The 14,843-nt window shown below is 36.5% G+C and overlaps 1 protein-coding gene across 1 annotated transcript; it reads right to left on the bottom strand.

Annotated features, from left to right (window-relative positions):
- Positions 1 to 5,517: 5,517 nt before the first annotated feature.
- On the bottom strand, positions 5,518 to 13,999 carry LOC110715741 (protein Brevis radix-like 4). Its single transcript, XM_021894348.1, has 6 exons — positions 13,568 to 13,999; positions 13,318 to 13,483; positions 12,792 to 13,231; positions 8,350 to 8,497; positions 7,225 to 7,634; positions 5,518 to 6,057 (listed from the first exon to the last, which is right to left on the bottom strand). Exons 2-6 carry the CDS (start codon positions 13,450 to 13,452, stop codon positions 5,979 to 5,981), a joined length of 1,212 nt encoding a protein of 403 aa, XP_021750040.1. The 5' UTR covers positions 13,453 to 13,483; positions 13,568 to 13,999; the 3' UTR covers positions 5,518 to 5,978.
- Positions 14,000 to 14,843: the final 844 nt, after the last annotated feature.

The following is a 14,843-nucleotide window of genomic DNA, read 5'->3' as shown; positions in this document are numbered from 1 at the left end:
GACCGCTAAAATTCACGGTTTACCGTCGTAGTGGCTACGGCGCCTAGGGTGGACGCCCAAACCGTAGCCTGGACGTCCAAGCCGGACGCCAGAACCACCAGAGTGGCGTCCAGGCTAGACGCCCAGACCACCAGAGTGGCGTCCAGCCCAGACGCCCAGACCACCAGACTGGCGTCCTGGGCAAACGCCACTCCACTGGGTGAGGCGGCCCTGCCAGGCGCCAGTCCAGTGGGTGTGGCAGCCCTGGCAGACACCACCTTTAATAATTAAATTTTATTTTTTCCTTTTTGATTTTGTTGTTGTTTTTTATTTAATTTTTTTGTGAAAATAAAAAATCGAAAATGATTTTTTAAAAAAATTCGAAATGGGTTTTTTGTAAATTAAATTTGAAAATTCGAAATAGGTTTTTTTAAAATTAAATTTGAAAATTCGAAATGGTATATTTTTAAATTTAGTTTGAAAATTCGAATTGGGTTTTTATAAAAATTAAGTTTGATTATATATAATTATGTTTTTTTTTGTGTTAATTATGTGGAAATATAGAAATTAAATGTATTATCCGTTAAATGTATTTATTGTAATATATAATTGATGCAGGAATATGGTGGAGACGGAAATGATTACAGTGAGATATTTGGACATGATGGTCCATTCGAAGAAGCTCAACAGGCGATTGATTGGGCAAAACAGGTTGCAATTGCAGCTGGATTTTGCTTGGTAGTAGCAACTCATAAATCTCAACGGGATGGTAGAATGGATCGCATTTTGAGATGTGACCGTTATCGCAAAAGAGAAGAAAGAGATTTTCGTACAGCCACTCGGTTTGACACAAAGCGGAAAGGTTGTGGGTGTGAGTTCAGAGTAAAGGTTCGACAACTACGGAGTCGTGACGGTTGGGAAGTGATAGGTTACTCTAAATGGGGGTATCACAACCATGAGATGATAGTATATGAAGAGGGTCATCGACAACTGAGCGGCTTAAGTCCTGCTGTGAAACTAGTTGTGAAAGAAATGAGTGATGCTCAAGTGAAGCCTGCTAAAATATTAGCATCTGTGTTAGAGAAATTTCCAGAAGACCATCCAAACCGAAGACACATCTACAACGTCAGACAGCAACTCAGGTTTGAACGGTCAGAGGGAAGGAACCCTATACAGCAGCTGCTACACCAGGCACAATCACGTGGTTACCTGTTCTGGTTTGATTCTGATGAAGATACAGCAGAGGTGGCTCATCTTTTCCTTGTGCATCCTGATTGTGCTGATATGATCAAGTCTTGGCCATTTGTGATTTTGATCGACTCAACGTACAAGACAAACAAGTACAAGTTCCCTCTGGTTGAGATGGTTGGGATGGCTCCAACGAACCAGAACTTTCTGATTGGTCATGCAATCATCAGGGATGTAATCGGAGATGGTAACTGCGGATTCCGGGTCGTGGCTGATGTTTTTCAAATGGGCGAAGAGAACTACGGTTTGGTGCGTGAGTTGATGTACAGCGAAATTGCCTCTAACCGAAATGTTTATCGTCATGTGTACCAGGATGACTTGGATGGCGCTCTCCGGCGTATCCGGTGGGGAGGTGGACCTTGCGGCGAAAATCATTATTTTGACGCGCCCCTAGATCTGTTTGCCGTTGCAAACATTTACAAATGCGCAGTCATGCATTTCGGCCTGGGAGTGCATAGTCAAGCTTATTATCCTTGTACCACGGTTCTCCCTTGGCGGTCGCGTGATACTGTCACCACACCGGTCAGAGAGCTAGCTATTGCGTTTCTTGGGTCGTCATACAGACATTTCATCCGACTAGACATGTCAACCGATTTTCCGGTGCCACCGATTATACCTCGGTGGTACAACATTCGCACAGCGAGCGTAGAGGGTTGGGATGCGCTATATAATGACCGGATCCACGAATGGAACACCCTAGCTGCATTTTAGTTTTTCTTGTTTACATTCTTTATTTGTAATCTTATTTGTACGTTGCTCTTTTAATGAGAACATTAATATTTTATATTGTATTGCTTACTGCATTCTATATGTTGCATGGGTAAGTTGCGCGGATCCACGAACGGTTATATCAAAATTTAAAAACAGCACTGATAATATGTTTAAGTTGGAAGCTAAAAGAACAATCTAAAATGTTACAATTTTACAACATAATGTCCAACATAATGCTCTATAAATAAAATACAATAACCATCAGTAATCCCTCCTCGACGACGACTCCCACTGCGCAAGGGTCTGTTCCAGACTATCAACAACAGCTCTCCCTGTTGCACTCATGCTGTCCTTCTCAAGAGAGAGTTTCTTATCGTACTGTCAATCTTATCGTGCATGGTGGCAGGAACGTGCTTCACCCCAGTGCCCTCCAGTCGCTCGAACATCTCGCTCTCCGCCGGCCAGGCCTCAGCCCATGTACGCAAAAAACTACAAGTCTTTTCCCGGGTATGACATTTCAACAACCCCGTAACTGAAGGCCTCTCCTGGTCCTCCCAAATACGGGCAGCTATGTGTCCTAGAAAGCTAGGAATCACACTCCCGTCAACAGGCCCACCGGGCACCTCACTCCTAACAACCCAAGAATCATTACCCGCCTTCGACCGTTTCCTGCTTGCCCCAGAGACAGTGGACGCAGATGATGTGCCAGATCTACTAACAAACCTACCACCCCTACCCTTACGCACCTCCACCATATGCGTCTCGTACATGTCATCAACCCTCTGACTGAATGGACCGTAATCATCATACGGTCCACTGCCATCGTCCACATCCTCATCCTCATCTGCGCCCTCCTCCTGCTCCTCCTCCTGGTCACCCTCCTCAGCATCATCATCGTCATCGTCATCCTCATCCCGACGGTGGACCCGTTCTCTACGAACTGAGGCCGAAATACCACGGGATGTGACATGTCTATGCCCCGACCTCTCCACTGAATAACTTCTACTAAGAAGCTCTATATTCTTCCCCCACCATGACGACCCTACACAAAATTTTAAAATATATAAACATACAAAAATTTATACGATAAATAATCATCATCGCAAATCAAATACACTAAAAACAAACAAATAATAGTAAACAAAATATAAACGTAGAAAAAATACAACGAAATTGAAAAAATTTATAAAAATAAACAACAAAATATAAAAACAATTCAAAATTATATTACAAAAAAAAAAAAAAAAAAAAAAAATTAAAAACAATTTTTTAAAAAAATTAAAAAAAAAAAAAAAAAAATGGGGGGGGCGCCCTGGCTGGACGCCCAGCCGGCGGTGGTGGCGCCAGATGCAGACGCCGCCACCAGTTGGCTGGCGTTTGGGCTGGACGCCACTGCCACGGTTGCGGCGCTTAGACTAAACGCCACAACCGTGGCGGTGGCGTCCAGCCCAGGCGCCAGCCAACTGGTGGCGGCGTCTGCATCTGGCGCCACCACCGCCGGCTGGGCGTCCAGCTAGGGCGCCCCACCGCGTTCACGGCGGTTTTCCCCTTTTTTTTTTTTTAAACAAAATATACCTTTCCACCTTGGGACATCCTTCCCTCCGCCGCCGCCGCCACTTCCTTGCCTTGCCGCCTCGACATTGCCGTTATTTTGAATTTTTTTTTTTTAGAGAGGTTGAAAGAAGATGAGCAATGAGAGTGTGAGTGATGAGAGTGTGAGTGTTTTTTTTTTTAAGGTCAGGGGCAATTTTGGGAAACCAAGTGAATTTTGTGGGCTTTATGTAGTAATTTGTGGGCGATGTTTAACAAATCCCCAAAAGAAGAGGTGATAGAGAAAATATCTTCCAATAAAGAGTCCAACTCAGTCAAGTGGATGGCAGCTTTCGAAAGCTTAGAAATGAGAGATAGATTATCTGATTCTAAGATCACCTTCTTGAAACCAAATCTTCGAGCGAGCCTAACAGCTAGTAGCAAAGTAGAATTATCAAATAACGAATCCACAAAAGCTAACGAATGTTTCGAAAGCATGGGATAAAATAAATAAAAGTAGAATTATCAAATTAAAATGAATATTAACTATACCGATCAACGAGTGATTTTGGCATGCACTCCTAAATTAATACCATTTTAGGAAATATTTATTCAACGCCTCGACAGCTCATTAGCATGATCCTTATAATAATGATGTTTATGTTTTTTATAGTACTACTCCGTACTATTTTTTGTTTCCAATTGTTGTCTCTGTGCATCATTTATTATTAATGTACTTCTATATATATAATACTCGTAATTTTTGTGCTTTAAATCAAATGTTATGTGCTTTTATTCAATGAGTTTGTGCTTTTTTTACAAGAAACATAATAAAACAAACTTGGTTGTAAGTAAAACTACATGTCTGTAACCAAGTATATGTTCTAATTATTTCTCATTGTTGCGGTCTCCAAGAAGTGTCATTAGGTCTGTAACCAAGTGTATGTTCTATTCCGCTTTAATTACTATTGTTTGACAAAAAGAATCATGTTACCATTGCAAGTGCCATTGAAATGCTTTGCATTGTTCAATTTTTTATTTTTTAAAAAAATTGAAAAAGATACATGCAGTGAGTGGATTTTTTCAACTTTTGGTGCAAGGGCGGAGCCAAGGGAGGGCTGGTGGAGGCCCGGCCTCCCCTGGCCCTACTAGTGGCCTTTTTATGTTAAATGCTGGCACATAGATATATACAATAAAGGTGGATTTAAATCTAACTTTTTAGTGTATGGCTTAGTGGTTAGAGTGGATAAAAGTAACCTCTTGTCACAACAGGTGTGGTGTTAATCCTTCACTTTAACCATTAAGGCAAAGACCTATGCTATTTTACTTAATAAATCTTGGTCTCCCCATATTTCAATTCCTGGCTTCGCAAAGCAGTAACATTGGTGGAAAGGTCCCCATTTTCATATTTTGTCAAATGGGGAGCTTATTTTTTCCCTCCAATGTGGATGTTACGTAGTTCTCCTTTGTCGATAAATATGATGATCTTATCAACACTTCACTTCTTGACTTGATTCATTCATACGTAGTAAACCATGTACTACTATGTCAACCTCTGCATCAACCCACAACTCATTCGAAATCTTAGTCATGCATGGAGTATACATGTTTTTTTTTTTTTTTCCCGTTATTAAACATTAGGCCTTTTTCCAACTTATGGCTTCTGATCAATTTATTTACTCGTGGCTAATGCATTTGTCTTTTTGCCAATAATCTCTCAACTCCACATTTTAATTTGCTACATGCTGAATGTTGTGGTGACATTATTGACACCTGATTAAGACTTCATAACTATGTACAATATATGTTGTGGTGAATAAATGATCACTTTGGCACCTCTTATACATTGTCCGATTACTCCGATAATTTGGAACTAGTGTTGCTCCACGCCTAATTGAAATTTTACGAACTCGTTGAAATTTCAAATGATTGAATTATACTTGAGTAGCCCTTATTTAAAACAATCTTGACTTGAACTTGTTTTTTCCGAGTTGAAACATAACAAGAATTCCTCTGGTGAATTTTTCCTTGATATCAAGTGTGTAGGAATTGAAAGGGAGCAAACTTTCTATTTACTGGGTTTCCTTGTAAAATTTGATATACCAAATTGAAATTACATCTCCTTCCCTTTATGCCTTGGAAGAACTTGCCATTGACATGATTTTGCCTGTTTTTCACATCAGCTTGTCAACACTCAAGGTCTAAGCCCTCTAAACTTTACTCACTAGTATTACCTTATACCAGTTGATACATCATATGTCACCAAAACAAGAAGAAACAAAAAGAACCAAAAATTGAAAAAACGGCGAATGGAATGCCTTCTGAACTTCTGAATTTAAATAAATGCAGCATACACCTTGATCTTCATAGCAATTTATCTAATAAGGCAGTAAGGCATCCTTTAGGTATTTATACTGAGGTAGTAACATATAAAGAATGTACTCTAGACACGACTTGCTTCTTCAATTCATCCATCAATACTCACAGTTCCTCCCACTTGTTCTTTCTGATCACAAGTATTGTTCGTGTATACGAGCTCTATTTTCTTCCCACCAAACTCTAGCATGCATCTCTCCAAATTTTTCTCGACTGCATTGCATGAAAAATTCAGTTTAATCACAAATTCACATAAATATATTCCAAGAATTGGAGTGCACAGAAAAGCTAGAATTAAGCAGAATCTACACAAATCCGATCCTACAAAACAAAATATCGCTACTTCTATGCCAAAATGTAGATAAAACGAATGAAAGGGTTTGTTTCAATAATTTCAGGGATAAATGTATAGCACTATTACCCTAATGTGTAAATGCCTTTAAAAAGACACTCACCCAATTCGATATCATGTTGAATCACACTATATAAGCTACTTCACAATAAATCAGAAACCCATATAGTTTATGACATTTGCATTTCGTCCATTATGATCCACAAGCCATCTTTAAGATCTTGGATGGGTAGATCTAGCATTTCCTTTTCAATGGTTAAACACTAATGGGAGAATTTCGCAAGAAGAAATCCTCACTTTCCTAATGAAAACTCACTTTCCAGCTTTAGACATCCATAGATTGATTGCACCAATGAGTTTTAACTTGAACTTTCCAAAGTAAGAGGCAGATATCAGACATATATGATGTGGTCCATGTGAGCTTAAGTTTTCTTCTATCGTCTTTTTCCATTTCCGTTGAGGCTTATATTTATTTGGACATCGCATTTATAATGTGGGACTGCCATGTTTATGTGTACTATCATTTTCTTTCAATGTCAACTAAAAACACAAGATATAAGTGCCTATCCAATGACACTAAATTCATGGCTCTCAACTACCTCAGGAAATAAGGAGGTCACCCGATTTATAACACCATCTCAATGATTTAGTGACTGCAAACTTTAGAAACAATCAGTGTTTCGGAAGAGACAAACTACACTCACATTCTAGCATTCTTGGAGTATGTTTAAAAAAAAAAAAGAAAAAATAAGGGGACTTCCAAGAAACTCATCTCATTTGTAACAAGGTTGAATGATTAGTTATGCTTCAGCCTTTTAGCCAATTTCACAATAAAATAATCCGCTGATCAAAATTGTTTTGGGTTCAGACTTAAGTAACCACGAAAAAGTATTGCTACTAAGCATGGAGAACTAAAATGAAGAGCTTGGTGTTTATGCTATAACTTTACTCATTTTCCCTAGAAGTAAAATTACTGTATAAATTTTTAATAAATTAGGAAGCATATAATGCAAGTTGAAAATGTTTACCTGAATCTAACGCGTCTAAGCTCCCTTCGCCCCCCAGGCAACGCTCTAATAGTGATGTAAACTCCTGGCTCATCCTCTTCTACCCACTCAGACTCCATGTCACTGGCATTGCTGATTGACAATTCTCCAGATCGATCTCCTTCTCTGGAAGAGGTCGATCTTAATGACTCATCCATAGAAGATAGTTCTGTCTTAGCTGTAACTCCACTGATGTTGGAGTGTTTAGGTGTTGAGGCGAGGCCACTTGATTCGTATTGGCGTGATTGCTTTGAGTGTTGCTCGAAAGAATCTGAGGATGAGTATCCCATACCCATGTTCATTCCACGGTATAGGTTGCGTGGTAGGCTTTCTTTGCTTAACGGTGGTGTAACAGGACTGTCCCCAATTGATGACTCCATCATTTTTGAGTTCTGTTAAAATAAAAGTAGATGTCAAAATATTGGCAAGTGAACATATTAATATCTACTTATCATTTACTATGTCAAGTGTTTTTGCTAACTGATGTTCACTTTGTTTGAAAAAAGTGCCATAGCAAAATTAAACCACCTTGTTAATTTATTTGTGACATTTAGGCTCATAGTAGTATAGTACTTTTATAAAAGGTGATGATCAAAGAAGAAGAAGACAATTGTAATATATATTTCAATTCAAATCACTGATTTGATGAACAATTTTATTTATTTATTTATTTATTTATGTGTGTGTGTGTGTGTGGGAGGTGAGAAATGGAGAAAAAAAAGAGTCGCGGAAACAAAAAAGACAAGAATGCCAAGCAAAAGGAAATTGGGAGCTACAAGTTTGTCAAATTTTGGGGAAAGGGGGGGGGGGGATAATTAGCTATAGTAACCTTACTTTTCTACTTTAGGGGTTTCTTTTGCTTAAAAGTACCTTTGCAATTATGTTTCTCTAAAATGCTGTTTCCATATATAAGTATAGCCATAAATCAAGGATGTGGTTAATATAAGTCCATAATGCATCTAAGAAAACATACATCACTTGTTATTCAATTTTCCCCATCTTTGTACCAACAGCTCGTAAACATCTGAAATCATGCAACTCCTAATACTTTGTATAGCAACAATGACATGATATTATACTATAACAGCAGAGAGTGGGATGGCATACCATAGAGCTATTCTCATCTTCTGATCTTGGGGGAGTTGGAAGTGGAAATGCATTACGACTAAGTCTTTGGACATTGTACAGTTCCATGATCTTCTCGTAGTTATCTGTCCACCATTTTTGGGCTTGCCATTTGTTGAACATATCTCGGCTAATCAAAGAACACAAAGAATAAGAATTCATGAGTTCATAGTTAGAAACCGTGAAATATGAAAGCATAAACAAAAACAATAATATTGGATTGGCTCAGGTAACTAATAATGTTACTATGACTTCTGGAATTACACCGATGAATCCCCACCATTCATTCCACGGTAAGTAGTGGCTTACCCAAATGCAAGGATTAAAGTTTCATAATACATTATTTATTTGGTGAAATGAGCATGGAGCAAAGCCTATAGCAAGCAATGGTACTCATTTACTTGGACTGTTCTATTCACCTTAGGGACATACTTCAATACTTGTATCAGACCCTTGACACTGTTACACGTATGGACACTAAACTCTTCACTTCAGACACAAAACGCGGGTTTTTTTTTTTTCCATGAAGTAGCATATTATGACACTACTCATATCTAACACGAGTACCCAAGACTGAGTAACATAAATCGCAAGCCCAAAGCCCCAATCCCTTTCTTTCTTTAGTGAGAATTGAACCCTGCACCACAGGTTGGAAAATATTCTACTACAGTAATATAGTTACAAGTAACTGTTAAGTAAATTATTACAATTTTACATCACTTTTTACACATGCTTAGTGCCATAATTTAGAAGCAATCATGAATATAATCTTTTCACTAGTAATGGTTTAGTCCACTAAAATGATCACCTAACAACTTTTGACAAAGTCATATTGTCCTTATTTCAAGGGATTAATGGCCCCAGCCATGACATCTGGGCATGGGAAACAATATAATTTCCCAATAGTGATAACATTGATAATTTTTTTAATCAATAGATGCCAAACAAATCTAATCAAGTCTTCTAAATATGACAACTTTTTACAATATTTTGCTTTGGCCATCTACAGTAGTTAATTTGTTGTGATTATAAGAGTTAAATGGTTTTCTCAACTTGATAATTGGGATGATTGATGGCTACCAGACTAGGTTATGAAGTTATGATATCCACATTCTTTTAAAAAATTTTGCTCCATAATTTGTCTCGGGCCCATAGCCACCCGCTAATTATCTTTTACCATAATTGTAATATGAATGGAAAGGAGTATGAACAACATAAATTAACTGAGTCAATGAATAAAGATGTAAGGCAACAATTTTTATTTGGTAAGGCTTAAGGACCACCTACGGAGGGAAGAAAGGGGCAAATGTGCCCCGTGATGTTTTTTTGAATTATGAGGTGGAGAAAGATGTCAGTATGTCACTACTCTATCACCCCAACTTCTTTCTATTATCCTTTTATTTTATTTAAATACAATGCCACACCACTTAACACTCTTAACGTAAGCCGTATAGACAATAATAGTCACAAAAGACATTTGATTCACACACAAAATTGAAAATTATACTAATGACAACAACAAGACGGTCGGTCGGGACCCAACACTTAAACACGTACATGTGTAGAACAATAATAGTCAAAGCCAAGAATAGAACATAATGCCAATTATATATCCCTCAATCATATATTCATGACAAATTCTATAACATACGTCCAATGTAACCATGACCATGCGCACCCATGATTTACAAGAAAATGGATTTTAGGGGTGTTATATGTCATATTTTCATGGCTTTATTTTATGGTACTTTGCATGATAAAAGGACAGAAAAATTAGTACAAACTGACAAAGATAAACTCAACCTTGGCGTGAAAGAAGCTTTGAAAACCCAAAAAAAAAAAGAAAGAAAGAAAAGAGAGTGACCCCACATCCGACATATCGACATTGTGCATAATAAAAGTTCATGCAACACAAAATCAAATTGGCCCACTAAGCAAACAGTCCTACAATTAATTCATCTTTTTGGACCTATTTTTTTTTTTTTAATTTTGTTGTTGAATTACTATTTTTTATTTTAACTTTATTATAGGGCAAAAGAGTAGATTTTACTGTAAGTTGTCATTAATCATTTATACAAGACAGAATTGTCTCCTAAATCTTAAGGCTTTGTTTGGGACAGGAATACCATTAGTCAAAAAAGTGATTTTAAATTTTAATCTCTCTTGTAATCAAACAAGTTTTGTTATTAAAGGGTAAATGGGTACACTAACCCAAATAAAGAATTGTAATCAAGCAAGTTTTGTTATTAAAGGGTAAATGGGTACACTAACCCAAATAAAGAACTCTAATTTCTTCTAAATAAAGCATCTTCACTTTCTCTATGTTTTTACTTCATTTTGATCAAAGAGCAAGGAATTAATATATGTGGATAATGTGAATTACCCTTTTGAATTAACTATAACACTTTGTGAATGATTAATGATAAGACACAAAAGCACAATGAATCCTTAAACCTTATACTCAATAATCAATACAAAGAATACCCCATAGTTGCAACTCAATTGTATACCGTAGTGCACTAGTAAAGAGGACATGACCAAAAATGTTCCGAATATCCGTCAATTTCAACTTTTCTTCTTTTCAACCTAAATAACATACTTTGTATAATCTAAATGACATTATGAATGAAAGTGATTTGACATTTTTTTCCTCCCTTTTGAAACTAAGAAACATAGTTTACTCCTTTTAGAAACTAAGCGTAATTTGTTCATCTAAATGGAAAAGGATTATCCATTTCCCCCTCTTTTATCAACAAATTCCCAAGCTTTTCTCAATTGGAGGGCAAAATTTTCCTATTTTTACCCCTTTAGATCAAATAGTGTTATAGAAAAAAAAAAAAAAAAATCATAATCATAAGTCAACATTTAAAAGCAAGCTAAGAGTAACAAATCATAGCACAAAAAAGTGAGACATAAGATTCTAAAGACAATGCAACCGCAAACTTTGAAGTTATGGTTATGGTTATTGTTATGGTTATGGTTACTTACAATTATTTCCTATTGCAAGGCAACCATAACAAAGTCATTAGTCTCATTACCTCATATCTTGGTTTTTTTAACAAGTGTCGTTATCAATTGTAACGCTAAATATATGGATCAGAGTACTACCTATCTTGTATCACCGGAATTCTCTATTATATCTCCGTAAGATTTGCTCAAGATAATAAATTTCATTAAAGAACAGTACAACATTATTGACCATGAATTAGGTAATAGATAAGTATTATACATTATTAAAATATGCATAGTCTACACCAAACATTTTTTTTTCTATGATCTCATCAATGATCAAAGAAACACAATCGCTTTAGTAGTTTAGTGTACAAGCAACCAATACCAATTCTTTATTCTATAAGCTTTATATGCTAAATGTAGATACTCTATGATCAAACTAATCATCAAATGTAAGAGTATTACAGTACTAAGCTTTTTCATATAAAAATCATAGCAACGGTCCATTTCACATTAAGGAACCCGCAATATATGGGAGTATAATAGTGTACCAACAATCAGTGAAACCAAACACAGCCTATTTTACCAACCAATTTCTAGGTAAAATCAAAATCCATTATGGACTTTAATTACTTACTTAAGTAATCTTAACAAAACATTAATCAATGCTCGTATCAGTCATTAATGTAAAGGTTTCATTGTTCAAGACTATTGTTCTGTAAATATTTTAATCGACACCTGGGTTTGTTCTACACACCTTATTTTTGTAAGGAGAAATAAAAAAACAAAGTTCAAATAAGCGACAATCAAATTTCTTATACTCCATAATAATAAAATATATATATAAAAAAAAAAAAAAGAGAGAGAGAGAGAGCGAAACTCCAATGGTTGAAATGGAGATTAGTCCTTTTCACAAGACTTGAATCACTCGATGATGTATCATGTTTGAATTTAAAAATGCCCCGAATTAATACTATAATTGAAACATAATTATTTAAGACTTTTTTTAATTCAAAGACAATTCTAATAAGACTTTTGTTTCCTCTCTTTATCCAATTTCAGCAACAACCAACTAACTTATGTTTGTTGTATTTATATCAGCCAAATAAGATACATTCTCCACTTTATTTAACAAATTCTTAATCAAAGCAAATGTACGTGGTATATATAAATACTCCGTAATGAAAATCACCAAAACTAATAAACTAATGATATCTTGACTGAGTGGTTAATAGCTCAACACATAAACCCGTGTATAATACGAATAGGTCACAGGTTCAAATATCCCCAACTCCACCACCCCCATTTGTAACTTGTATTCAAAATCAAACACGACCGTCACAAAAATGCAATCAAAACAATAAAAAGTACTACCTCCGTTTTATATTATTTGTAAAGATGTAATGTAAATGTGTAATCTTTGCAAATATTATAAAATGGAGGTAGTAAATTAAAGAAGAAATTAAACTCACTTGAATCGAATACGCTTAAGATCATTCCCGCCACGTGGCAAAGAAACAAATGTGATCAACACCCCAGGCTCCACCTGAGCCACCCACTCTTTGGGTTCATCTTCCTCGACCAACACAACCGGGTCAACCCGCCGCCCACTCGCTGACACCGACATTACCGGCGTTACCTCGCCGCCAACCGACAACCCCTTCAACCGAGCTTCCATCTCTTTCCCCCACCTCGGCGTCGCCGCCGAAGACGACGAGTTTGCACTCAATGTCCTCTTAAACGCCCTTGGTGGCTTTAACTTCTCTGACCCAGACCCGGAACCCGACCCGGTTTCTGATTCGGCGTATTTCTTGAGTTGACCCGGACCTGACCCGGGTGCACCGGTTGAGTTCGGGTGTGAACATGGGTTGCATTTGTATGCTCCTGATGCCTTCAATGCTATTCCTTTGATCTACATGAATAATAAAAAAATCAAATTATTATTATGTCAAAATAAAATTACATTAAAAATGGGAAAAATAATATGTTTGGAATTACCTGAGAAGTTAAGGTTTTAATGGCTTGTTTACTGTTAGGAGTGTGAATTGAGTCAGGATCGTCGTGTTGATGATGATGACTAACTGAGTTATGATGACCTTGTTGATGCTTTGGACGAGCTATGCACGTCAACATTTTCGTTTTTTTTTTCTGGGTTTTCTCTATTCTGTAAAATTAAATTATGGGGTTTAATTTCTTCATCAAACACAAAAAAATCAAAAAAAAAAAAAGGAAAATGAAGAAAATATACCTTTGTGAAATTCAATTGGTTATTGAATTTATTTTGGCAACTAAAATGATAATGATGAGGATGATTGAGTAAAGAATGAAATTAATTAACCCAAAAAACATAAATTAATTAAGATTAAGAACAATAATTAAGGAAGAAGAAGAAAAAAGAGATGAAAATAAAAGAAAGAAGGAGAAGAAGTGGACAGTGCAGGGCACGTTGGTTTAATGGAGTTCGCATCTTCTTTAATTTTGGCTCCCACTCTTTTTATTCTTTAATTATTTTTATTTTTTTTCTTTTGCGCCTTTTTTTATTTATTTATATGATTTTCTTTTTTTTAATTTTTACCTTTACCACGAGGATGAATAGGTGTGAATGTGAATAGGAATTTTTGTTGGCGGGTACTTTTTTTTTTATTTTATTTTTGGGTCCATATAATTTGACTAGATTTGTAGCAATTTCAATCATGAAGTAGGGAGTAGTGACAATTTAATGGATTTATGGATTTGATACTCTTAATTTTGTTTATGTAAGAAAGGCCCAATCCTCTATCATAAAGGGTCATGGACTCATGGTCATGGTCCTTCATGGACTTTTTGGTTGGTTTAGTTTTGTGTTGTTTGAGTTTGAAATTGGGTTATGCTAAAAGCATCCACAATAATTATGATAAGTCCTTGTTTGTAATTTTTAAATATAATACTACCTCCGTTAATTATTTTGTGCAACTTTTACTATTTTTGTCCGCTAAACATTACGTGCAACTAAAAAATTTCTTTCCTCTTTTATTAAAAAAAAATAGTCAAATGTCAATTTTATCCTCATTTTAAAAATTAACGGCTATTTCACCAAATGCTACTGAGCACTTTAAAAATTCACCAAATGCCATCGGACTTTTCAAAATTCACCAAATGCCACCCAGTTTTATAAAAATTCACTTAGTGCCATTAATGACCAACGGCCGTTAACTCCGTTAGTCATTAGGGGTTAATCATGACACATGTCATGATATAATTGGTCAATTTATCTTAATTCATAAAAATTAAAAAAAAAAACAAAAAATTAAAAACAAAAACCCCAAAATTTTCCTAGCCACCCCCACCACCGCCAAACCCTAGTTACTCCCCTTATCTTGCCGGAAAATGGCCGGCCACCACATTAACCACCAAATACCGGCCGGTCGGCCCTTTAACACCCCCACCGAACCCACCGCCGACCCCCAAAACCACCCACACAAACTGCCTCAACCCTAAAAACCAACAGCGAGCACGAGCTTTGACAACAGCATGACCACCGCGCA

Source organism: Chenopodium quinoa, unplaced genomic scaffold (assembly GCF_001683475.1).
Source record: "Chenopodium quinoa cultivar QQ74 unplaced genomic scaffold, ASM168347v1, whole genome shotgun sequence".
NCBI classification, from domain to species: Eukaryota; Viridiplantae; Streptophyta; class Magnoliopsida; order Caryophyllales; family Amaranthaceae; genus Chenopodium; species Chenopodium quinoa.
The sequence above is the reverse complement of the archived record's forward strand: the minus strand, read 5'-3'. Positions and strand labels throughout refer to the sequence as shown.

Bases quoted from the DNA above. Each gene is read 5' to 3' on its own strand.
- LOC110715741 (XM_021894348.1), bottom strand. From the start codon at position 13,452: ATGTTGACGTGCATAGCTCGTCCAAAGCATCAACAAGGTCATCATAAC. The intron at 13,232-13,317 runs GTAATTCCAAAC...TTATTCATGTAG, and splicing joins TTAAAACCTTAACTTCTCAG to ATCAAAGGAATAGCATTGAA. The intron at 7,635-8,349 runs GTATGCCATCCC...TTATTTTAACAG, and splicing joins AAGATGAGAATAGCTCTATG to AACTCAAAAATGATGGAGTC.